This window comes from Polistes dominula, unplaced genomic scaffold (assembly GCF_049000335.1).
Source record: "Polistes dominula isolate Pdom_NZ unplaced genomic scaffold, Pdom_raw_medaka contig_75, whole genome shotgun sequence".
Lineage (NCBI taxonomy): Eukaryota > Metazoa > Arthropoda > Insecta > Hymenoptera > Vespidae > Polistes > Polistes dominula.
This window is the reverse complement of record NW_028301003.1, coordinates 339,319-367,030: the sequence shown is the minus strand read 5'-3', so window position 1 is coordinate 367,030 and position 27,712 is coordinate 339,319. Positions and strand designations below refer to the sequence as shown.

The 27,712-nt window shown below is 31.2% G+C and overlaps 1 protein-coding gene and 1 long non-coding RNA gene across 6 annotated transcripts; one reads left to right on the top strand and one right to left on the bottom strand.

The window, feature by feature from the left end:
- Positions 1-132: 132 nt before the first annotated feature.
- On the top strand, positions 133-27,552 carry LOC107071453 (proton-coupled amino acid transporter-like protein pathetic). 4 transcript variants are annotated; one of them, XM_015330466.2, is made up of 5 exons: positions 133-1,117; positions 14,541-14,626; positions 23,476-23,883; positions 24,145-24,523; positions 25,672-27,552. In XM_015330466.2, exons 1-5 carry the CDS (start codon positions 1,061-1,063, stop codon positions 26,260-26,262), a joined length of 1,521 nt encoding a protein of 506 aa, XP_015185952.1. In that variant the 5' UTR covers positions 133-1,060; the 3' UTR covers positions 26,263-27,552. The 4 variants fall into 4 exon arrangements, with proteins under 4 accessions (XP_015185952.1, XP_089030169.1, XP_015185953.2 ...); XM_089174043.1 differs by lacking the exon at positions 133-1,117 and adding an exon at positions 10,019-10,081; XM_015330467.2 differs by lacking the exon at positions 133-1,117 and adding an exon at positions 10,252-10,395.
- Positions 1,129-5,296, bottom strand: LOC149032098 (uncharacterized). Of its 2 annotated transcripts, none has more exons than XR_016177053.1 (2): positions 2,981-5,296; positions 1,129-2,857 (listed from the first exon to the last, which is right to left on the bottom strand). It is a non-coding gene; the product is annotated as an uncharacterized LOC149032098 (long non-coding RNA). The 2 variants fall into 2 exon arrangements; XR_016177054.1 differs by having other exon boundaries at positions 3,659-5,296.
- Positions 27,553-27,712: the final 160 nt, after the last annotated feature.

Here is a 27,712-nt window from a genome sequence, read left to right as displayed (position 1 = left end):
TAAAGGGGAAAGGAAAAAAAGGGAAACGTAGCGGTAGTGGGGGGTGAGGGTTGGTGGTAAGAGGTGGAAGAGGAGGTGGGAGGGGAGAAAAGTTGCAGGGAGAAGCCGCGTTAACGGCCTCCCACATCGTGGCAGATAGTCGCCGTCATTCTACTTTGAGTCTTTGCGCGACCGACACGTTACATCGCTACGTTGTTTGCCGGTTATTATTATATTAGCGCAGCACCAGTCTGTCTTCGTTTTTTTTTATTTATCCAAATATCAATATATATATATACATATTATATGTATATATAACGCTTTTGAAATATAACAAATAATTTTCCTTTCTTTTTTTAACGATCTTTCGAATCGACACATTCGACACTTCTTTTCTGTGTTATTTTTTGTTTGTTTGTTTTTTTCTTGGTAAATAGATATAAATCGTAAAACACGTGTTTTTTTTTCGATATTATATTTCTTTTTCCTTGAAATTGAACCTTTGAGAAAACAAATCTCATTGATATATGAATATACCCTTATATTATTAATAATAATAATAAAAAAAAGAAGAGAAATTAGAACACGTGAGAAATTATTTGATTAGCGTCTGCAACGAATAAAACAACAACACGTGCCGTTCGTTTTTTTTTTTTTTGGGGCCCGATTGTATCTATCCGTTTTATTATTTTAATTTGAAAGGGCTATTGAAAGAAGTGAGAAAAGAAAAAAAAAGGGAAGGAAACTTTGAAAGTGAGCGAATTTGAAAAAAAAAACAAAAACAAAAGATCGGACTTTGATTAAGTTCGAGAAGAGAAATTGAAAGAGAAGGAGGAGGAGACATTGGAAGCATTGAGTTTCTCTGCCGATCAGAAAACAGAAATATTTGCACACACATATACATACACACAGGCGCGTATACAAATACAGATTAGACGTATTTAAGAGTGTGTATCCTCTGTCCAGAGATATTTATTCATTCAGAGAGACAAGTTTGAATAGTCCAAGTTATATATAGATATATATATATATATATATATATATATCACATACGGAGTGTGTTCCGTACGTTTTCGAGAAGATGTCGCACAAGATGCAAAATCAAAGCGCACCACTTGTCCATGGGGGCAACTTTCAGGTGAGTTTAAATATTATTATTATTATTCTTATTATTATTGTTATTATTATGATTTTATTTAACGATATAAATTATAATAATAAATTATTACTTTATCAAAGCTATAGTATTTTGGCCCACTTCCGCATTCCCGTGCTACTAAATTTAGTCGGCGGAGACTCTCGTGCGCTAGTTCTTTTGAACTTTTGTGAATAACGTTGCGTAACCAAAAGGCAATTTTAATTTTTGAAAAAAAGGGGAGGGGAACGAGAACATTGTACGCTTAATAAATATTTTGTGCGGTCAAAAATGAACTCTAAAGTAAAATAAAATTACCTTTTGGAGATATTTGAAATTCGTTTGTAGGTAAATATAATAAAAGAGATAATATTTCTCATTGAATAAATAAAGTATTACGGAGAATAAGGTGTATATTTACCGTTATCTTTTTTTTTTTTTTTTTGAGCATTCGTCGTTATAACGCTGTTCAAAGAAATAATCTGTGCTGAATTTTTTTTCTTTCTCTCTCTTTCTTTATTTTTTTTTTTGCGCCAGCGCACATACTAGTTTCTAACTAATAATAATAAGTATATCATTTTATTTCGTAATATATATATAGACGTATAGAATTTAATTATACTTTACTCATCCGATCAAAATGATTTCTCTTTTTAAAAGAGATTCGTTTAATGTATACGTTGTTGATTTTTTTTTCACACTTTGATGATTTAAACAACACCAAGCTACCATCTGAAAATGATAGAAACTAGTAAAAGATTTAATAATTCATAAAGAATAAATTTCTCTCTCTCTCATTTCTTTTTTTTTCGTTTTTTTTTCTTTCGTATAAATTAAAAATTTAGAAATGTTAATTTATGGAAAACGATACGATACGATATCAGGAGTTTTGAATTTCATAGAAAGAAATTTGAGGAAAGTGGTAAAACGATTGTGCGTATTTTCCTCTTAGGACACTAAACCTAGTTGACGATTTAACCGATAAGAAGACTCGTTTAACAATCAATTTCGCAAACACGAATTGACATTTTTGCGCAATTCTTTCTCTCGTAATTTCTTTTTTGTATTGGAGTGGTGTCTCATCCATTTGACACAAATTTTATTTCATCAATAAATGCAAAATAAATTTCGATTAATTGATACAAATCACGTCCCGATGATATAGGAGGTGCTTCTTGCAATTCTTACAAAATTGTAAATAATTGATCTATATTATTATTAAATTATTATTAAATTATTCTCAAGGTTACCCCCACACCTTATTTGTTATTGCATTCGAATAAAAACTGTTATCGATACATATGTACATCATTAACGTACGAATTAACTAAATGTTTTTATTTCTAATAATTAAGAACAGATGGATCACACGTCAAGAATGAACATCGATATTACGATTCGTCACGCAATTATTATCTCGCATTTATCTATCGCATGAGTCTACGTAATCGATCAATACAATTTTTATTGTGCGCGCGTGTAAATTAATTTTTTTTTTAATTTTTTTTTTGCATTTCTTTATCACTTTATCACATTCTTTATCACTGACGATCAAATCTCTACTAGATAAGAAATAATCTATTTTTTTTTCCCGTTGCTTCCCCCTCCCTCCTTATTATTCCTCTCCCTCCATCTTAAGCACCCTTTTCAACCAAGGATCGTTTAAAAAGTATTTATCCTGCTTTTTCTTTTTTTTTTTGGTCAGCCTATTTATCGCAATTTCCTTGTGGTTTGTGATTCTTCCTGGAAATAAAATGATTCGTAATATCAGATAAGCGGATATTTCACTACTTTTTTTTTTCTTTTAAAAATCTTGTCATATTGAAATTACAAAATGTTTTTTTTTTTTTTTTTTTTTGTATTAACCTTGATTCGATCCGATTTATCGATAAATCAGATTTACAGATTGTGTTGGACCATGACCGAGCAAAGATAGTCCAAGTTGAGACTATTATTATTGATATTTGATATGTTAATAAACAGAACGAGATTATTCGTCATCTTCGTAAGAAGTACAGTACATTGAACACGTGGAAGCAACATGACGTTTACGTCATCATCCAGAAATATACATGCATACATAAAAATGAAAATAATCAGAACAAGAATTTCATTTCACGATCGCAGGATTAGCTTTTGGTGAAAGTAGGAAAGATATGTATGTATAAGTGTGTGTTTGTGTGTGAGCGTGAGCGCGCGTACATATGATAGAAATAGTCGAGAAGAAGAAGAAGAAGAAGAAGACTGGTAGCCTTTGCCTTTAGCAACAATCTCTCGGTCGTTTGCCATTTTCTCGAGTACCTCGCGACTGTCTCAGGATTACATTTTTCTTTACTTTTTTTTCTTTCGAATCAAGTAGGTAGTTATTTTAGAACCGGTTTGACCGAATCCGAAGCAAAGAGTTAGATTGAGAGAGAGAAAGAGAGAGAGAGACAGAGAGACAGAGTTTAGGGCCCAACGTTTAAGAGAGATCGTTTCGCATAACCGATGACGTGTTATTGCGTATGTAAAGTAATGTAACCCAATGACAAAATCTATCTTTACACTTAACATTTTGTATTTATAATTGCAAATAAGATTATTGAATTGTTACACGGAATATTGATGACGATGAATACTTTGAAATATGTATATAAAATACATCGTTGTTTATTCAAATTTGTACAAAAAAAGTTTTCGAGTATCGCGATAGGGTTTCGTTAATTTTTAATTATTTAGATTACCCAAAATATTATTATCAAATTTTTAACAAAATGTTATTATTATTATTATTATTATTTAGAATATTGTTCGTTTTAACCGACATGAACTTTCATGGCTATTCGATACTTGGCTTACGTATGTTTTATACGTATGTTATGTGTGTAATACATACGTAGGACGAACTAAGTATATATATATACACACACGACTATACTACTACGTCGTCGTTGTATAGGCTACGTCATGGAAATTTTCTCGTCCGTATGGCTTTCCTTCGCCCCCCTCCCCTCTCATCCTCTCCCCTATCTTTCTGTGTTTCTCTTTTTCTGTTGTTTTTTTCTCCTTTTCTGTTTTTTTTTTTTTTTTACCTTACTACCTCCGTCCGTCTCACTTTTTTTCTCGGTCTCCTTAGAGAAGGCGCACCTTTTAACTCTACCCCCACCACCATCACCATCACCACCACCACCACCATTCCCTCCGTACTGTATTCCTTTTTGCCCCTTCTTTTCCAACCGATCGCCAATGCCTGAACTTTGCTACTCGTTTTCTACCCCCCTTCCCCCACCCTACTTTGCCAATGATATTTGTCCCTACCCTTCAACTACCTTACCTGTCGGTCTATCCTCTCTCTTTCTCTCTTTCTCTTTCTCTCGTTTTTTCATTCTTTCTTTCTTTCTTTATTTATTTTCTTCCTTCTTTTGCAAACCGTGCGATTCTTTCAGCATGACGCCGTTTTCTATTATATGCGCCACATTTTGTCCTCTTCGTGCTTTCCTTACTTCCGCTTGATAGTATCCAATTACAAAAATCGTGAAAATATTTACGAGAAATCAAATTTTTTGTCCTTCCTTCCTTCCTTCCTTCCTCTTCTTCTTCATTTGCGATTTAGTTTTTTTTTTTATCATCTTGCAAATTGAATCGATACGATTCGTGTATTTTGTTTATTTTTTCTTCTTCTTTTGATCGATGGAAATTGATGGAATCGATTGAAAGGTTCTCGCCGATTATACGATATTATTGATATTAATATATACAGTCGTAGTTCTCAATTTGTCCGACAGGGGGACAGTTTGATATTTAAAATCGGACAATTCGAAACTTTGATCGCTATTTCAAATTCACATGTTTTGTTTTATATAAGCGTCACGAAAGTATTTTCATTTCATTGTTTTAAGTATATGTGATAAAATAATAATAAATATGATAATAATATAAGATTACATTTTATTATTCATAGAATTTTAATCTTGTTGGAAGTCATAGGTGACCATTTCAGTGCATTCGATTGCACTTGATAACATTTTTGGAATATTTATTTACAAGTATTGTTTAGAATTCGATCAAAAAAACGTATTACATGTTGGTCAGTTTCATTTTTGTTTGAAATATTTTAACACAATACATTGTTGCATGGAACATTTCATACAAATTATTTCTTTTAACTTTTACAAATAAATGCACTTATGCAATAAAGTCATACACACGATGTTTAAACATAAAAAAATTAAATGCTATATATGATAGATTAAGTATGATAAAAAAAGATTTTAGTTTCAAGTAAAAACGAAATAGCAAAACTATTTTTTATAATAAAATGTATAATGTTTTAATTATAAAACCTGTAATTATTGAATAGCGCATTTTTGATTTCGAAATATTCTCTAATTAGCTATAATGTTCCAAATTCAATAATAATTAATGATGATGATCATTTAATTGTTACAATTATAAGTGATTAATGCATTTCTGTCACTAATGATCAGCGTGTTGTCACAAACAAACAATCATCTGTGATCACATGTGATCAACATGGCGGCATTGAATTTTTTGCTTTCAACTACTGTTCTTTTTCTCATTTATGAATGTCATGTTCTTTGGAAGTTTGCTTAGACTTAGTTAATAGTCTTTTGGGATTTGTAGACGTGAATAGGCATTCTATTTTATAATAATAAGTAATATATGCCTCGGGTAAGGTGAATTAGGCGTCAGAATTTTAAAAGATACTTAGGAGGTTAGGCACGATCAAAAATAAGTTGGGAACCACTGGTATATAGCGTGTTGCGAATATAGAATTCTAAACGAATGTATTTGCATATATTAGATGTTTTGGAAAGAATTTGTAAAGTATATGATCGTTGCATTATTTAATTCTTTTCTTTGAAAGTCTAATGTTTCTATAATATAATTAAAATAAAATTGTTTTAAATAAAAAGCTGGCTATTAAGTAATTTTCATTAATTTTTTTCTTTTATTTTATATAAATTTACCTTCTACTTTTTACAATACATTTAAATCAAGTCTAAATCTTTTTACAGTAAATTGAAACGAGAGTTTTTATCTAAACAACATTTTTATTTGTTAAAGTATTTAATGGAATATTTTAAACTTTGAACTCTATCAAGTATATTTATTTAAAAAAAAAAAAAAGATAAAAGAAAAAAAGAAACATATTAGAATAAAGAATCGTATTTTTTATGGATTTACAGAAAAGAATATGTTAGAAGAATATTAAATTTATTCAAATACTATTCTTCGTTCATAGTGTCAAAGAGATATTAGGTTAATGTAAAAATATGTATACAAAAGTTAAATAATAATAGCGTGAATCATTGTGTGGGCGATGTAAGACCGAAGGAAGACGAGTTGAGACGAGTTGAGACGAGTTGAGACGGGTTGAGACGGGTTGAGACGAGTTGAGACGAGTTGAGACGAGTTGAGACGAGACTTAACGATTTACCGTTACTCGTATCGCACGATATCGGCCGGAAGAAAGATCATAAGAGATTGGAAAGGGTTCACTGTTCGCATAGAAGTCACGCGAACAGTCGGTTCGATGTTTCGGCGAGCGAGTTTAACTAAAGCGTGTATCTCTATTATGTCAGGGCCGGCTTTAGAATTAAGCACAATAGGCACCGACCTTGGGATACAATGACTTTAGGGACCCCGATTCATAATATTTTTAGTATAAAGGCAAAAGAAAAGTCAAAACTTCTGTTGAAAAATGAACTCCAATCTTTTCACGTAGTATATGGATTTAAATAGAAAATATACAAAGATTTATCTTGGAAAACAGATTTATTCTTATGAAATTTAAAGGGAATTAATTTATGTTAATTATTAGAATAATTATATTACATAATATTGAATATTATTGATAATGTGTTTATTATTTTACTGTTAAAAAGAAGCAAAATAATTAAAATAAATAATGGTACAAACACACATTGTATTGCAGAGAATGTCTAGACAGTTTGTGCCGATTCTGACGGAAGATTTAAACATTAAAATTGAAAACAAAGTTCAATGTTAATTGTTAACAATTTTTGTATTCCTGATTTATTTTTAATTTGATCCAACGTTAAAAATTCAAAAAACAAAGTGTAGGGTGTTACGTATTCCCGATCCGTTCCTGTATACTGTACTATATACAACTACTAGGTAGAGAATTGGTAAAGCATGTAGGAGTTCGAAAAAGAGGGATGCACGTTCCTTCTTCTTGGTGAGGCCAAAACACGTTGAGCGTCGGATTAAAGAAGGTCAATGCTGTTGCCAACCAGTTCACCGTGATCCACGTCGTTCGAATAAGTGGTGACGGCGGCGTGTGGTGAACATTGCGCACGCTCAGAACAGTATAATTCAGGGGCAATGTAGAAAACGTGCTTCTCTTTACTCCCACGCGCATATACCGCGTGGTTTTTCACGGCAGTTCAATGGCGTTGATAAATCGCACGCGGCGAGAGAAAAAAAAGAAAATAACCGATGACGAGACGGGACGGGACGAGACGGGACGAGACGGGACGAGACGAGATCTGACGAGATCTAACGAGAGAGAGAAACCTGACCAGACGAGATGAGGATGTGACGTTTTACTCGCAGATTCGTTAATTGTCATTGCGCCGGATGGACTGTTGGTTAACTCGCATTATTAATCTCGGTCTCCCTGCAATACGAATCGTACAGAGAGTAATATGTATATAACATAAAGCGCCCAATCGTTTTCAATTCGTACAAACCCTCTAACTAGAAAGGAACTCAAATACTTCTTCTTCTTCTAATTCTTCTAATTCTTTTTTTATTATTATTTTTATTCTTCCACCTTTGATCCCAACAATTTCTTTTAATCGAGACTATGCTATACTAAAAGAATCTGCCAATGAATAGATAGATATAACCGATGTATATTGTTGCGGATATTTATCAAACTATCATTAAGTTTCGTTTCTACATCGACGCCAACTGAAATTAAATAGATTTCAGTTTGAACAATGAGGTTTGTTAATTGACGGGACCAATCCTTCTTGTTGACTCTATTAATTTGTTGGCTAAATTCAGTCCCATTGTTTTTCTCGCTCATCTATTTTTAAACTTTGAGTATCATTACTTCGAAATTAACTACCACTATGACATTTTAATTTTTGCCGATCATCATCTATTATTACGAACGATTAGTTTTTATCTAATACTATGATAATACAATAGATAATTGTTTTGAGTATTTGATAAATTTGAATTTATAAGAATCGTCGTTTTTTTGAATTTTTTTTTACCACTTTTGCACAAAAGTTCTTATATATATATATTAGAATTAATGACGGTCTACTCTTGATTAACCTTCGAGACCTTGTCATCATAATATTCGTGTTATGTCGTGTCATGTCAAGCTATTTGAGAACCTCGGCCCACCCTAACGCACTACTTTTGTAAGCTTCCGTTCATTTAGGATTTATAATGTATTCGCTTACGTAGTAACATTACAGACGAGTTGATACGAATATAGGATGATTAATTGTTAACAATTTTTTTTTTATTGAAAATTAAAAATCGTTTAACTTGATCAGATCTGCGCGAAAAAATTATTCAAAGCCAATGCACTCGCTGTTGAAACGGTTACTGGGTATTTTCCTAATAACAGTTCGTAATACTTATCTTTCAATGCGATTGTGTGACCATTAACGACAAAGATAAGGTGTCGACCGTAAAAGGATATTGCCTAAGTTATTCCGTTGAGGAGAGAAAACTCTATTGTATTATGTGTGCTTCTTTTTTTTTATTTTTTATTTTTTTGACACATGTCGAGAAACGTGTTTGATATTTTTGTTGCTTTACACTTTTCTTTTTTCTTCTAAAAGAAGTGGGAGATAAGAATGGTAGGGAAATGGAGGGTTTCTACCCTCTGTAAGGAGTAACATCTCTGTATATGAAAAGTGTCCGCCAAAATGCATTCAATTAGGGTGGCGCCATAGTACCTAGAGGGTAAATTTTAAAGGAGGTGCCAAATATTATTAGAGTAGGATTGAGAAATAAACAACGAACACAAATTTCATAACACAAATTTTATCCAAAACTGTTTTGTTATTCACATACTTTTTCATAAAATAAAATGATCAAAAATCAATAAACGTACTATTTACAGTTGACGAAATAAAATCACTTTAGCTACACGTTGTTTTCTCATAATAATTCTTTAAGGTTATATTTACTACTTTATTACATAACTCGGCATATTTCAATTTGCTTACAATTGCTACATTCATACCGTACCTTCTGTCTACACCAGCGCCATTCTGGAAGGTATTTGAACTATTATTTATAGAAAACGTTGGACACTTTTTCACATTTTCTTCCATAAGAAATGTTACTCCTTATCTCTACTCTGTATAATATGAACATACTCTATTATTACGTAACATAACCTATTATTTGTTAAGTGAAATTCATCACACGTGAAATTGCACCTACAATTACATTGAAACAAAATACATAGAATAAAATCTTATGTAATATCTCAAGGTCTCGTACGACAAATCCTCTTTAATGCGCAGAAAAATGACAAAATAATTAAAACAAAAATTATCTCGTCATATTTGAAAATGAAATTAGCTTCAATTGAAAATGATTAAGTATGTTAGCAGCGCAGTTTTTGCCGTGTTATTTTAAGAACAAAAAAAAAAATACATTGCGAACTACTACTGCATACATCACTACTAAAAATACGTTTAAATCGGATTCCGTCAACATCCTGTAATCAAAAAAAAGAAAAAGCAAAATATTTGTCATATCGGTTAGTATTTCCAAGATTAAACAACTAGATCTTTAAGGAAGAAGGAAAAACGTCGAATTCGATTTGTAATTTTATACTTAAACGGAAATAAGAACAACGTGAAAGAGGAAAAATTGCGGCTTATAATTAAACAGTTTCATATATGAAAAAATTGCATGGTTTGCAAAGGAAGGAAAAAATGGAGGAGGGATGATAAACGACAGGTAAAGTAATAGAAGAATATGAACAAATATTATTATATATAAAATATTATTTATTATATCAAATCTAAGTTCAACGAAAATTCACTAACGGGTAATCCATAAAATTCGCAAAAGCCACTATAGTGGCGCGTTGTGCCTAAAATGTTAACCGAGGCGCCGCGTCGCGTGCTCTAAATAGACCGCAAATGATTCGACTCGTGCTTGCCGTGGGTTGGTTGTGTACGACGCTCGGCGCCATTCGGCGCCATTTCGTTCCGTCGTATCGTATCCGTATCCGTATCTCTCAGTATCGTATCGCATTGTATCACGCAGAGGTAAGACGACAAAAAAAAAAAAAAAAGAAACAAAAAAAACTCTAGAGAAATATAATAGTACTATTCAAGTTCTATTTTCCGCTGATTACAAATCTTTAAAAGACTATAATAATAATAATATAAGTATGTATGAAAGTGTGTAGACGTAATAAGAATAGGATGACGTTATCTGTTACAAAATGTCAACGTAATTCTTCTAAGACGTTCAAGAAAAACTTAACTAGCTCGAGCTCGTGGATCGAAAATAAAGATCGGCGTGGGCGATGACACCTGTCTTTAGCGTGTACGTTAAAATGGACTTTAGAAAATAAGAGTTAGAATGAGAAAGAGAGATAGAAGTAGGGGGATGGTTGGGGTGAGGTTGACTAGGGTGGGGGATTGTCAGAAAAAGAGAAAGAGTCATTTTATTTTTGCATAAGAACGAGTTCTTTTCAAAGAAAAAAAAAAAAAACTAGAAGAGGGGAAAATATGGAAGGGAGATGATTCTAAATGGTTGGTCAAACTTTGCTAGAACGATGATAATTATGACGATATAGTTTGTTAACAATAAGACGACAATTTTTCTTAATGTATTGTCCTTATGTTTTGTTGGTTAATAGAGTGTTTGTACAGATGTTGCAGTCGGGTTATAGACCATCGTTCGTGTTTAGTATAGTCTCCTCATAGTTGTTGCTATTCACGTTGTTAAGTAGACGACACGCGTCTATTTGTTCTTACTATTTTCGTATTCGTTAAGTCGTATATAAAGAGTTCGTACCCGTCCTCGGGACATTGCCGAAAGATTTGGCAACGATCCGCGGCTTTTCTACGTCGCGTTTTCTTCTACTCGTGTCCAACAGTAAGAGACCAAGGAATGGACCACTACCACCACCACCATCATCACCTCGGGATTGTAAAGAAAGAAATTTAGACAACAGTTTTATCGGCGAGATCTAACGGATAAAGACGTTTACATACACACACGCATACCTTTCTTCTATTCTTTCTATTTATTTTGTTCGTTTCGTTTCATTTGTTTTGTTTCGTTTTGTTTGTTTGTTTGTTTGTTTGTTTGCTCGGCTCTTTTAGTTTCAATTCTTTAAAGTTCGAAACGTATTGTGAAGTTTTACGGGCCCTGCAGTAATCAATACGATTTGATTATTTTCAATATTTATTAAATTGAAATGTATTCCTTTTGTCGATTATTTTTTCAAACATTTGACAGAACGTATTATTGGATTTATAAACAATACAAAGTTAAATCTATTTTTTGGACATACGTTTTATTTTAATCGATTTTTATTACACGTGGAGTGAATAGTTTATTCTTAAAATAGATCTCATTGTGTGATTTCACGTGTTACAAACAACAACAACAACAACAATAACAACATAGGAATATCTTTAAACAACTTGGAGGAAATAACTTTGATCAAGATAAAATGGGAAATGCGGATAGCGTTCACGATGTGGAGATGAGTTCACTCTCAATGACATCTAACAGCGATCATCGATCTCGAATCAGGGTGAAGAATCATTTTTTTTTCGCCTGCGCGAGATATATTTATTATGATCATTCTACATTTTACAAAACTCGATCATACTTATGGGGGGGGGGGGGTTTCATTTGATTATTTTATTTTAATGGATTATTTTAAACGTTTAGTCAATAAAAACGAAATATTTTGATTTATCGTAACTGTCTTAACACTTTTATGTGAATTTTTTTGTTTTTTTTTATAATCTTAATATATATAAATGACGTATCACGTTGTTTGTTCGCAATGGACTCCAAAACTACTGAACTGTGTGCAGTTTCATTTAACTTGAAAGATAGGATAGTTTATATCTTAATTTATATTCGCAATATTATTTGTGAGCCACAGCAACGCGTGGCGAGGCACCCCTAGTTGAATTATAAGTATAACATTTGTATTGCAAATTATTCAGTTATTGGAAAAGAAAACAAAAAGAAAAAAGAAATTTATTTTTGTAAAAACATTTGTCTATTTATCTATTTATTGGTTGTCCTTCGGATTAAAAATTAGGAACGGTTAAAAAAAGGATTTTGGCTAAAGTTCAAAATATTTCTTCAGTTTTTCGTTTATTTTTTCTTCTTTTTTTGAATTTAAAATTAAAATTAGAAAAGGGGAGACAAATGTTTGAAACGAATATTTTGCTTCATCTTTTTTTTTCTTTTTTTCTCTAGATATATCAAAAGATGCAGGTGTAAAATGTGTTCATCTATGTGAAAAATTATTTGTTCAACTTTCGCGGATGCCAATTTTATGAAAACGCGGTTTTATGAAAAACGGTTAAAAGTTTTAATATAACATGAAAGAGGTTTGGCGCAATTTGCTTACCTTCACAAACACTCATAACTTTAACAATTGTTTCAATATTTATAGATTATATGTTACAGCTAAAACGTATTTAAAAAAAAAAGAACAAAGAAAATTATTTAGATGGACAAAAAAAAACCGATACCCAAATCAGAATATTTCTTTTCTAATTAAACGATACGATTAAATAAATAATTTCAAATGTTTTTTTTTCTCTTTAAACTTTTTTTTTAAACTTTCATTAGGTTTAACTTCTATTAAGTATGATTAAGTTAAAAGCGTCACCCTTTTTTTAATTACTTTGTTTGATACAGAAACTTAATGCGTTGTGATAACTAATTCGTTTTCTTCTTTGGTGTATCTTATTTATGCTTATGTGAACTTGATCTTAGAAGTTTGTTTCTAAGTACTGTCTATATAATCTTACAAAGACGTTGCAATCTCACTTTTAAACTACCTTAGCATTTTCTTATCTGAGATTAGTGGGACACCATGAAACGAGAACTGCACTTTCGATTTCATTGTCAGTTTGAACTTAACAGTTGTGGCTAAAGGACTAGAAAAGTGCAAGTTTCTGATCCCCATTATCATGGAATTTAGTAATGAAATAAGTTCGAGTGAAGATGAGTTTGATTCAGAGTTGCCATACGAGCAAATTGTACAGATATACAGAGAGCTCTACTGTAGAGAGAACACAAGCAGTGATGATGATAGTGATGAAGTAAGAAGTGATACTATTATAATAGAGGATATTACTACGATTGTTTATTTTTTACTTTGAACTATTTTCAAAATTGACAATTATTTTAACACTTTGCACACGAGGCTCTTTTCGCTTTTATTTTCAATAAATCGTTATGAACTTTTTGGACAATTCAATAATCAAAATAATTAAATAAAAAACTGAAATAAAATAATAAAAAGAAGATAATTGGTATGCAATTATCGGGTTTTAGTTTATGTTATCAAATTTTCTTTACATTTAAAGAATGAAAATGTACAAATTCTCAATCTAATCTTTTCGTAATCAACGGCGCTTAAGTGTTGTCGCTTGAAATATTTGTCTTATGTTAGTTTCTCGTGCACGTTTTGCTCTCGAAACTCACGAATCTTGGAATAGCTCGTAGACGGGACCAACGAACTCGAATCAACTCGACGAGTATACTTGGCTCACAGCATTGCATCGTACGAGCAATCACTGTAGAGCAGTTTCATTTTAAGCCCTTATAACTGACGGTGCTAGAAAATATCAATTTTCCATTTTAAATTTACCCCTTTCTTGCAATTTCATAATCTTTGTATATAAAAATTTGCTGTCACATTGTTGGTTTCCAATGAACTTTAAAACTACAGAAAAACTGAAACGTATTAAATATAGTTTAAACATATTAAACTATTATTTCGATATATTTCAATAGTTTAAACAATATTATATAAATAATATTAATTAAAATTATTATTTGTTTGATTTTAAAACTCAGAAAATATATTGGGTTGTTCGGATAGTAATTTCGTTTTTCTTTTGTGAAATTGAAGACAATTTTCACTTCGAGGTTAATCCTAGGCCTTTCAAGTGGGCATAAATAATTAAATTTGATAAATTTAACTTCTCACCGATCTCACGTGTTGTTTTTTTTGCCGATTTGCATCAACTAGTGCCTTTATTGTGTCAGGAAAAAACAAAATTACTTTCCGAACAACCCAATAATTATTACACATTAAATTAATCCTTTTAACTCGCAAGGATTATTTTTTGTAAATATCATAAACGCTATATATATATGAATAATTAATTTAAAAAAAAATGTGATAATTTGTTTACAGAGAACGCCCATGCGCCCGATGATAGCAGAATACGACCCAAAGAAGCACGGTGTGAAAACAGAACTGTCAGACATGGTTCTCGTCAAGTAAGTTTCCAAGTTGGTTTATGAAATCGAACAAGTGGTTCGGTGATAATCGAGAGAGTTCGATTACGTTATCCGCTACCACGACCGATCATCGCCATTGCTTTATTGCCAAATCCAATTGCTCCGCGCTCGAGCGAACGTGAGTGACACCCCGAGGATCATATATTGTGCATTGCATCTCGTTATAATATATAATATGTGTATTCTCTCACTCTCTTTTGTGTACCCATTTTTTCATTTTGTTCAATTCTATACCTCCTTTATCATTGCATACCGCCTGATATATTATACTCTCTAATATTTCAATGAAATTTTTTGGTTTTCTCGTAGCCGATACGCAAGTAACGCTTCTTGATTTCACGAATTGTGTCTTATTATTGTTCAAACATTTTATTGTTCTTCTTCTTTTATTTCTTCAATTCAAATGAGCCGTTTTCCTGGGAAGATTAAACAAAGATCCGCTAGGAGGGGCAGCACCAATGGGGGGGGGGGTACAAAAATTATCATGCCTATAAAACATTGTGCATTCGCTAATTGTACGTCTGATAGTCGGTACAAGCAGAATGGTGTAAAATTCACATATGTACGCCCCACTGATGCTGTCCCTCCTAGCGGATCTTTTTTTAATCTTCCCAGGAAAATTGCTCATTCAAATTAAATGATAATATCAATTAATTTCCCCCCCCCCTATTTTTTGTTGTTTTTGTTTTGCTTTTACATCTCGAATGATTATGATTAACCCTTAACGATCGTAAATCACACCTCTCGTGCGACAACCAGTACTTAATCGCTGCAATTGCACGTCACGTGGGAGGTGACAGACACCAAGTGAATTAAATAATCGTAATTAACGAAACCAGCTACAATTTAGTGAAAATTACGTATGAAAAGTTACCGATCGATAAGGGTTAATAAAATAATATTAATAAGAAGAATAAACTTATCATACGAAAGTTTTTGTTATCCAAATTCGATGATCTTGAAGCGTTGCATTATCTTGTTTTTTTTTTTAAATTTTTTTTCATATGAATTAGACATAATATTGCATTCTTGCTGCACCCTCTGCGTTATTTTTGCTCTTTGAAGTTCGTGCTTAATCTGCTCGCTCACTCGTTCGATTCGTATAATCATTATTATCATTATTATTTAATATTATTATTATTATTATTCTAAACAACTCGAGTACGTGTTAAGTATCGGCAAATATATATTGCATCAGAGAATGAACTCGTATTATCGGTTAACACGCGTTGTACTGTTCGATCTTTGACATTAAATCGAATATTAAATCATTTCCTATTGGTTTTCATTTAATTGTAAAAAAAAAAAACAAAAAAAAACACATGATACGATTGATGATAAGTTACGTAAATGTTTTACTATAGTTCTAGAATTTACTTTGATTTCTAATATTATATCGTCATTTATTTTCTTTATACAAATTAGGATTTTTTTTTCTTGATAATGGTCACACGTACAGGTATGATTTTATTATAAAAGGTCGTTGAAAAAGGTTGGATACTTTTTCTTTTTTTAAATTAATCTTTAATAAACTTTCATAACTGTAAAATAATCAAATACAAGTGGAACGTGTTTGGAAAGTGTAACAGAAACCACATTCACTAGGAAAATTCACTAGGAGGTGCATAAACACTTGTTTATTGCGGTATCTTGTAAAAGAAGTACTATGTAATCCATTAAAAATATTTCTACAATGAAAAATCTCAGATAAATATTTTTTATTTGACTTTCGACCACGTTTCAAAGATCTGGGACAACTGTAATTGTAATTCCTGTAATTGTATCTGAGAAAATGTATCTGTGAGAAAATTTCAGATATTCTTCATGTTTACGTTTGATTGTTAAGAACACTCTCAGATCCTACAAATGTGTTGATTTGCATAGCTATTAACTTTAAATGTTGCTTTGTCAGTGATAAATACTCTTTCTGTTACCTGTAAAAAACAATAACGATGTACAGTCAGATCTAAAAATATTTCTAAAACTCTACGAAAGGATTTGTCGAAAGAAATATTTTCTTCCTTCGATTAATTTTACTTTACCAAGTTATGATTTAATTTAAAATAATACAACCTTTATCAATGACCTTGTATAAAACGGACGCAACCCTGACGAAATTCTAACGAAACCAAAAATCTTGACGAATGCAAAGATGGAATAAAAAATGATGTTAAATTATGAAACAATTTTGTTCTCGCGTAAAAAGAAGAGGAGGAGAAAGAGGAGGAGGAGAAGGAGGGGAGGGTGCAGCAGAATTTCAATCATTGATTTACTCGTAAAAATCAACAGAGATAAAATGTTTCGTGGTTAAGATCATGCGGTATGCAAAGAAAAAAAAAATTCAAATTCAAATTCAAATCAAATAAAATAAAAGCGAAGAACGAAAGTAATAGTTTTAACATTTAAAGGATAAACGATCTGTCTTTACTGTATAATATGTGCATTTATATGATTCCAGACTCGTGTATAAACAAACTCCGGGCATATAGTATCGGGCTTGAACAAAAGTGCTCTGCGAGTAACTGAATTGAGAGAAAGATAGATAAAACGATATAATATGTATAATATCGTTCAACTGCATTGCAGTTTCATTAAAAAATGCCAAAAAAAAAATATATAAATCTGTTCGACCGGATGAGCTGACGATGAAAATAATGAAAAATTTCACGAACCAATTGGTTGTGCAGAAAAGCCGCGAAACGCGACCGCGATGCGAAACGACATGACGAACTGACGAACGTAAATGACAATACTGGACACAAACCTAATATCAAAATGGACGATCTGTTATAACCTCTTAACTGAGAATGACGAGTATACTCTTCGTAAGAGTAATATTTATTCTTTAACGTTTATTTATTTGTCAGGAAATTTTATATCAGAACATTGAATACATTGTTGTTTGATCATTTTTTAAAAATCATTTATGTTATTTATTTTATATATTAGATATATTGTTTTTTAAACAAATAGAAAGATAAAAAATTTTGCTTATTATTATTATTATTAAAAGTAGTCATTTAAATTTTTCTTTTATACAAAGCTCTTTAACCTTTGCTTACCACACTTGGTCCAAAGTACCCAGACCTTTTTTGCTACTTGAATATCATTTTTCTCAATTGTTTAACTTTGGTAATGTTTTAAACATATTTAGATTTAATTTAAAGCTATAAAACCTATATAGTCTTTTTAATTAGGTATTCAAGAAGTGTCAAAAACAATTTTGAAGTAAATCTATGCAATAGTTTCTTTTTTATAACGATTTTTCTCGCCCGGGTCCAAAGGAACCAGACCTATTTTGCGACCTCATTATTCTCAATTGTTTAACTTTGGTAATGTTTTAAACATATTTAGATTTCATTTAAAGCTATAAAACCTATATAGTCTTTTTAATTAAGTATTCAAGAAGTGTCAAAAACAATTTTGAAGTAAATCTACGCAATAGTTTTTTTTTATAAAGATTTTTCTCGCCCGGGTCCAAAGGAACTATTTTGCGACCTCATTATTCTGAATTATTCAACTTTGGTAATGTTTTAAACATATTTAGATTTAATTTAAAGCTATAAAACCTATATAGTCTTTTTAATTAAGTATTCAAGAAGTATCAAAAACAATTTTGAAGTAAATCTATGCAATAGTTTTTTTTTTATAAAGATTTTTCTCGGCCGGGTCCAAAGGAATCAGACCTATTTTGCGACCTCATTATTCTCAATTATTCAACTTTGGTAATGTTTTAAACATATTTAGATTTCATTTAAAGCTATAAAACCTATATAGTCTTTTTAATTAAATATTAAAGAAGTGTCAAAAACAATTTTGAAGTAAATCTATGCAATAGTTTCTTTTTTATAACGATTTTTCTCGCCCGGGTCCAAAGGAACCAGACCTATTTTGCGACCTCATTATTCTCAATTGTTTAACTTTGGTAATGTTTTAAACATATTTAGATTTCATTTAAAGCTATAAAACCTATATAGTCTTTTTAATTAAATATTAAAGAAGTGTCAAAAACAATTTTGAAGTAAATCTATGCAATAGTTTTTTTTTTATAAAGATTTTTCTCGGCCGGGTCCAAAGGAATCAGACCTATTTTGCGACCTCATTATTCTCAATTGTTCAACTTTGGTAATGTTTTAAACATATTTAGATTTAATTTAAAGCTATAAAACCTATATAGTCTTTTTAATTAAGTATTTAAGAAGTGTCAAAAACAATTTTGAAGTAAATCTATGCAATAGTTTCTTTTTTATAACGATTTTTCTCGCCCGGGTCCAAAGGACCCAGGTGTGGTAAGCGTGTTACTACAGGAAGGCTGATAAGCAAAGATTAAAGATCAATTGTTTTCATTTCATAATAATTTGGAAAAAAAAATCTAACAAATTATTTCGTTGTAGTTCAATTGAATGTAACAACAGCAATTGCAAATACTCGACGATTGACGAGTATACTCGTCATCTAGGGCAGTCATACCAAACTTTACGGTTACGGGCCGCGCGTGTGGCCTCGCACATCCAGTCATGATATTTTTTTTTCCCTCTTTTTGTCTTCTTTTAGTCATCGATTTTCAATCGGCGCCAACGTGCGGCCTGTTTGATATTAGGAAATGAACATTATGCGGCACCTGAATGAAGAAAGGCTTAGTATCCCTGTTCTAGGGGCACAGTTAAGAGGTTAGTTTTGAATTGTCGAGTATGTGAAATCAAAAAAAAAAACAAAAAAAAAAGATGAAAGAAATAGGGCGAGAGAGAGAGAGAGAGAGAGGGAGAGAAAGAGAGAGAGAGAGAGTAGGAGAGAGTGAGAAATATAAATAAAGAGAGAAAGAGCTAAAAGGAAAAAAACCAAAATGTCAAACAAACTGGTTGTTAATAAAATAACGGAATTAGCACGAATTATGCAAATGAAAGAGAATAAGAGAAAGAGAAAGAAAAAGAAAGAAAGAGAAAAATAAAAATAAAAATAAAAATGTCTTCGTCATCGTCATTGTCGTCGTCGTGGAAAGATGGCGTTATTACGAAACAATGAAAAAGAAAAAAAGGAAAGGCGCGTTATTTAAAATGCAATTGTTCTCGACAAAATGTGTTAATAAAAAAGATTAGAAAGAAAGAAAGAAAGAGAGATAGAGAGAGAGAGAGAGAGAGAAAATTAAAGATAAAGATAGAGCACACATAAGCAAAATATTGTCAGAAAGCAAAGAAGGCCTGTTTGTCGTCGTACTGTGTCTTGGCGCTGGGTAATTATGCGTCTATTGGGATGCAGTGCGGTGGTGGCAGCTTCCTCTGAGCCTGACCTGACAGGACGCGTTGCGTACCTGACAAGCTATACGCAAAAGCTCCATTCGGAGCTTTCTCAGACACAGAAAGCTTCGGACGACTACGGAGAGAGAGAAAACTACTGCAAGCACCTTAAATGGGTACCTATATACCTATACACAACTCTATCTATTTAAACATGATTATTTTGTCAACATGATTTTTACAACACTTTTTATTATTTATATACACAGATACATACATACGTACATACATACATACACACATACATACATAAGTACAATGATCCATTCAAATATTTGGACGCTATAGTACGACCAGCTTTGTGGCTTCATATTTCAGTTCTTTATAAATAATCATCTCACACTGATTATTATTTTTAGGGATAATTGATTATTTTTGAGATACTTATAATTATATAATCAATGTAATTATTATAATATCAAGTATAGCAATCTTACTTTTTTATTTCAATTTCTTCCGCGAATAAAAATCTAATAAGGTTAGGTTAAGTGATCTTGAATCATTCAGAGATATTAAACACAACATACGCAGAACTACTGAACATTATCTTTAAGCAACAAAGATTTGTATCTTTTATTTTGATATTTTTTATTTATTTTATAGCGTGGTTTTTTTCTCACGTGACAGAAAAGACAATCCTGAATTGCACTATCTGAAAATTTTGTCAATCATGTTAAAACAAAGTAATGCATTTCAACGTTGGGGAAGCCACCGGTGACATCCATTAAGATTAATACGTTGCACTGATTACACACTTTAAACTTTATCTGTTCTAATTAATATTTTAAGGTAATAAATATATTTAAAACATGATAAAGTATTCGTGTTGATTCAAGAAGTATCAAAATAAAATTTTAATACTTGACAATTTTTGGAATATGTTTTATTTTTAATCAGTTTGAAAATTTATTTATAATTTGAACAAATACATTGTGATATTTTATTCAATCATTTTCAAATCTAGGTTTCAATTTCAAAATTAGGTTTATTGAAATAAATTGAAATTTTTCGAATTTTTCTATTTAAAATGTATCCTATTAATCTAATATATTACGTTAGTATATTACGTGTCACGTTGTTTCTTCGCAATGGACTCCTAAACTTCTGAACAGATTTGAATAAAATTTTGCACACTGTGTGCAGTTTCATCCAACTTGAAAGATACGATAGTTTATATCTCAATTTATAATTGCAATGTCTGTTAGTTCTATAAGATTTTAACAGATGACGGTATAAGGTAATTCGTTGACTTAAAGACGTGTGTATCGGACTGATTGTGAGCCACAGCAACGCGTGGCGCGAGGCACCCCTATATTAAATAAGATCAACATAAGATTCCAATTAATAATTTTACCAATTAGCGTCGTTGAAATATTTTTATCGAATCAATTGTACCTAAGTACACACATACGTAAAAATTTGTAAACACACCAATATATAATGTCTCTCTTTATCATAAGCTCCGCCAATAAACGGATTTTCAAAGCCGTTCTTAACGCGCGAGTAAGATTTCTTCTTTCTACAGGATTAAAATAAAAAATAAAAAAAAAACAGAAGATTTTCGAAAAAAAAAACAAAGGGAGAAATGGAAAGGGAGAGAGAGAGAGGGAGAGAGAGAATGAGGGAGAGGGAGAGAGAGAGAGAGAGAGAGAGAAAGAAAGAGAGAAAGATAGAAAAAAAGGAGAAAAATAATGCGTGAAAACGCGCCTTAATCGAATCTGATATAAACTCGCAGCATACATCTGAATTTCGCTAAAAAAAAAACTAAAAAAAAAAAAACACGTTCGTAGCTCGCTCTCGTCCGTCCGAAATTTATTTACGAAATAATAAATAAATAAATAAATAAATAAATAGATAGATAGATAGATAAATAAATCGATCATTAGAATGTGATCAAGTTATGTCAATTTAATTAATTAATCAATCGCGATATTATTACAAAGTTTTTGTCTCGCTTTTGACTTGATTTTATTGTTGTTTGTTCTTCTTCGTATTTATTCACATTCGACTTATCGTTGTCTACTGTTCGTTTCGTATGTTATCAACATTACATTGTGATTTTTCTATAACGCGAATTATTCTACTTCGGTAATTCATCTACGACCATATTACGTTTCTCACAGCTTCCGCTCAATCGATTAATCCTTTTCATAATTCCCCCCTTTTTCGCTAATCCATTTTGAATAATTTTCGTTTTTTTTTTTTTCGTTAGATCTTATATATATATATTTATATCCAATTGGCTGTGGACGACAAGTATACTCGTATATTTATTGTCAAAGTTTTACACTTCAATGTATAAATTGCAATATTATTGTATTATGACGACGAATATATTTTTCATGCATAAATTGTAATATTTTGTGTTACAACTTTATAGATTATAATTGTAATATTTTGTTTATCTATGACACATATACTTGTCATATAGATAAATGGAAAAATTCTGTCTTGTGACGACGTATTGATACTAGTCATGGAAAAATTGCAATATTACGTTATTATGACGAGCATACCTACTCGTAATGAATAAATTGCAATATTGGTTTTTTTTCTTTTTTTATTGTGATGAGCATACTCGTTATACAGATAAAAAAAGAGAAGTAAAATAAGTATTTGATTAAAAACTTAATTCAATATTATACCACCTACATATATACCTATATATATGTATATACGTATATATACATACTTTTTGTTTGCCGAGTATACTCCGTCATCTCGTTTGATTTCTACAACACAATTTAATTAAACACTTTTCTATAAGGTTACTACACAACTAATCGATTAAATAACAAATGGTAATTACTTTTTTTTCCGCATGTCGAGTATACTCGTTGTAATACAAATAATTGCAATTGACGAGTTATACTCGTTAATCACAGCTAATTGGTTATATATATATACACATTATACATACACACGTACGAGCATGTTTTCCACGTGCGTTTGTGTACTTTGTTAATTCCTTTGCTTATATCCTTCTATTCCTTTATTTTAATCTTTTTCTTTATCCTCTTCCTTTTACTTAATCTCCAAATTTTTGTAAAAAAATTTCTTTTTATTTTTTACAACCAAAGAGAAACAAACAGTCATATAAACGCGTACTTTTTCGGAAATACATTATTTTCTATGAAAGAACGAATAGAGATGATTTAAAAAAAATAAAAAAGAAAAAAAAGAAAGAACTGCAGCAACACGTTTCCTAATCCTTTTTGTAAAAAAAAAGAAAAAGCTTTATCCGTTTGTCGTGTTTTCGCGGCTAGAAAGAAAACTTTCCCTTTTTCCATATGCATAAATTTAATACTTAAGCTACGTCAAATACTTGACATAATGATCAATCGTTAGGATATATAAATATATTTTTATATATATATGTATATCTATGTGTATTTATATGTATAACAAATGTATACATGTATAATAAATATAAAAATTGGATATATATGTATGTATATATATATATGACAGATCGTACAACCTTTTTATATTTCCTTTTATTTATAACCTAAACTAACGTTCACGGTTTTACAGATACAAATGCGAGAAAAATGACGTACCAATCACCGTTACTAATGGGTCTACTTTACCTCTCGTGGAACGTCCCAATGACGAAGAGGCAGCCCTTTATGATCCATTCGAACATCGAAAGTTAGCCCATCCAACCTCGGATCTTGACACTCTGATACATTTACTGAAAGGAAGTCTTGGTACTGGCATACTGGCTATGCCATTGGCCTTTAGAAATGCTGGACTCATTTTTGGCCTATTCGCGACTTTCTTCATCGGTGCGGTTTGCACTTATTGTGTACATATATTGGTCAAATGTGCACACGCTCTTTGTAGAAGGACACAAACACCAAGTTTGGGATTTGCTGATGTTGCCGAAGCAGCTTTTCTCGTTGGACCCGAAGGCGTACAAAAATATGCTCGTCTTGCCAAGTAAGTTTAGTACCTTTTTTTTTCTTATTTGTTCATTAATTTTGAATTTAAGTGCTAAAGATCCCACGTGGGGTAGCAATTCGACCTATCTATTCTAATTTTGAATGTAGCTACCAGATAGCGTATTGAAGTGCTACAGATCTCAATATCATACCCTGAATTGAATTTTGTATTCAGGTTCAATGTCAATTGCTTTTTTTCTAATGATAGATCTGACCATGAATTGTTTTGTCTTATTCTTTTTTCTTTCTTTTTTTTCAGGGCTACCATCAATCTCTTTCTCGTAATTGATCTGATCGGATGCTGTTGCGTATATATCGTTTTTATCGCTACGAATCTCGAAGAGGTTGTAACTTATTACACACATATTGGCCAAGAATGGGAAACAGTTAATCGATTAAGATTATACATGGCAGCACTTTTACCATTTCTCATAATATTTTCTCTCGTGAGAAATCTCAAATATTTGGCACCATTTTCTATGTTTGCCAATATATTGATAGCCACAGGAATGGGAATAACATTCTATTACATATTTACGGATTTACCAACGATCAGCGATGTACCTAACTTTTCTACCTGGGCACAACTTCCACTCTTCTTTGGTACTGCAATATTTGCTCTTGAAGGCATTGGTGTTGTAAGTATTATCATTTTAATCTTATCTTATCATATTGAAATTGTCAATGTTGTCACTTAATTCTGAACTTTTTCGTTTTTCCTAGACCAAAAGTATTCATAACCATTTTTTATTTCTTTCTTACTATTCGTCTATTTCTTATAACAAATTGACATCAGTTAAAATATTAGGATTAATCAAAAGTTCGTGCTTTTGTTGTATTATAAATTGCATAATAAATTGTTTGTGTTTAATTTACTTTGGAAATATTCATTTAAAAACAAAAAGTACAGTTTCTTTTTGGTTTCAAATCTACCAAATTATAAGAGAACAGCGATTAACTTCATTTGTAAGATTTAATAAGATTCTATAGCACTCATCAGTCGGTAACAAATAAAATTGATTGTGTGAATGAATATTATTGACGTTATTGAATAATTAATTGGCCATTAGGAATATAATATTGATGATACGATAGTCAATTCACAGTTTCAAATGTACAATTTAAGCCAACCTTATCCCTATATGTTCTTAAATAAAAAATAAGAACAAAAAAAAATCAAATGATGTATCGAGTTTAAATAGACTCGCGTCGTCTTTAAAGTATTATGACGAGTTAACTCATCATCTCCAGTTAAAAGGTTAAGAACTGTTATTAAACTTTCCAATTATGTCGCCCCTAGGTTTCTGCGATCCTAACGCAATTCCTAAGTGCCGAGTTAAAACATTTCGTTTAATTCTTTGAGATACGATGGTATTAAAAGTGTTTTACCATTTTGATTCGTAAATGTGTACGGTGGGAGTTTCACCAATTTGAGTTTCACCTTTTATACCCAAAAAAAACCTTAATTCAATTATTATTATTATTTTTTTTTTTGTACGTATTTATATTATGTCATTCCTTTGTTAACAAAAATAAACTGACTCTATTTTATTTTTTAAAATTCACAGGGCTAATTGACGTCAATTTGTTTAGAATAAAAATGATAAAGAAAGAAAAGAAAATATAAATATTGCATACAGTTTAAGGATGATTTAACCAAAATTATCAATATGATTAATAAAAAAAAAAAACAGATTACGTTTAGGTTGTAGAGTATAAAAAATAAATGAAATAATTTGTGACGTTGAATCTTTTATAAATAAGTAATTGTAATTATTGTTTACAGGTAATGCCTTTGGAAAACAACATGAAAACCCCAACCCATTTCATTGGTTGTCCAGGAGTATTAAATACTGGAATGTTCTTCGTCGTATTGTTGTACAGTACTGTTGGTTTCTTCGGTTATTGGAAATACGGTGAAAAAACTGCAGCATCAATCACATTAAATCCACCCCAAGACGAAATACTCGCTCAATCAGCTAAAATCATGATAGCCGTTGCTATATTCTTCACTTATGGATTACAATTCTACGTACCAATGGAAATCATATGGAAAAACATTCGACATTATTTTGGTTCTAGAAAAGTATTAGCCGAATATTCGTTAAGAATATTTTTGGTAATTTTCACGGTATCCGTAGCAATTGCTATGCCATCGTTAGGTCCATTCATTTCGTTGGTTGGTGCTGTTTGTTTGTCAACACTTGGTATGATGTTTCCATCGGTCATCGAATTGGTCACAGTTTGGGAACAAGAAAATGGCCTTGGAAGGTATAAATGGAGACTTTGGAAGAATCTTGCTATAATATGTTTCGGTGTTCTCGGCTTTTTAACTGGCTCATATGTCAGCATCAAAGAAATCATTGAACAAAAGTGAACATTTTATTGGGGCAAGATGAGGAGCGGCGCCGAACACGAATAACAAATCATTTTTCTTGCGTATTACAAACGCCCGATTGTGTTTAAGTTCGCACGCTCGCTCGCATTCCTATTTTCCGGAAGGATAATTGCCTGGAAGAAGCAGAAGAAGCAGAAATAGATGATGCAAACGACGATGAAGTGAAGATGAAGATGAAGCTGAAGATGTATGATGAAAATGACAATGAAGATGAAGAGATGAGTATGAGGATGAAGATGAAAAGATCGGCTACGGCCTAGAATGACGTTCGAAAGGACACACACAGACACACACGCATACATCATTATGTACGAATAATGAAAAACGATTAAACTAGGAAAGTAATCGCGAGAATATGAGTACGAGCTGCTTAGAATATTTTATTACACTAATAATCGCGATCGCGAATGATATCGATGATCGTATATTGACGATGAAGACGCCGCAATCAAATTTTCCTTCCGCTTTCAATTTTATTTGTTTCTTTTTTTTTTTAGTTTCTATTAGATATCAATATTTGATATATATATATATACCACTATAGTAAAATAATACGTGTCGTACGTTATTCATTTTTTGCATGTTTTTTTAGTGAATTTTTTCAGTGAACGATATATTATTAAATCTAATATTTAAATCATCATCAATTGTAACGATCGTATAATTTTGTATTAACAATTTTTGGATAACAAATATTTCCTTCGATTCTTATTAAGTAGTACATCGTTAATTTGTACGTTCTTTTTTTTCTCGTTTTTTTTTTTTTTTTTTTTTTTAATCCTTACGTCAATCATTGACGTAAAAACATTGACAAAGTTTTGTTTTTTGGTATCATTTGACCAAGATTGTTCTCATATCTGAAAACAGTTTTTGTTTTTAAAAGTAAATACAAAATTTTTTTGTTTTTTTTTTTGTTCAACGATTTATGTTAATGTTTTTTTTTTGCTCTCTTTCGTTTTTCTTGTATATTTGGAAATGTAAAAAAAAAGACAAATTATACAAAGAAAGAGAAATAAAAGAGACGTTGGAGAAAAACAAAAAAGAAATACAAACGAATATATAATTTATCGTCGCATCGTCATAGACGGAAGCTACTGATCTGTTCCTAGTGCATGATGCACGAAATCGTACAAAAGATTATCGATTTTAATTGTAAGATGCTAAGCCGTTGTTTACGCGCGTTTGCTAGTCTGTAAAACTGGAAGTAACGATTTAACAAGTTTAAGACAAGTGATAAAATAAAATAAAATAAAATAAAATAAAATAAAATAAAATAGAATGAAATATAAAATAGAAAAAAAAAAGATTAAAAATAAAGAGAAATAAAAAATAAAAAGGAAAAAAACGTGCGTACTTCTACTTTCGATGCAGTATTAATTAAATAATTAAAAAAAAGAAAAAAAAACGAAAAGTGTTCCCGTAGATTTTT

Excerpts from the sequence above, each read along its gene's own strand:
- LOC107071453 (XM_015330467.2), top strand. The coding sequence starts at position 10,267 with ATGATTCGACTCGTGCTTGCCGTGGGTTGGTTGTGTACGACGCTCGGC. Across the intron at positions 14,627-23,475 it reads TCAGACATGGTTCTCGTCAA|ATACAAATGCGAGAAAAATG; the intron begins GTAAGTTTCCAA and ends ACGGTTTTACAG. Across the intron at positions 24,524-25,671 it reads CTCTTGAAGGCATTGGTGTT|GTAATGCCTTTGGAAAACAA; the intron begins GTAAGTATTATC and ends TATTGTTTACAG.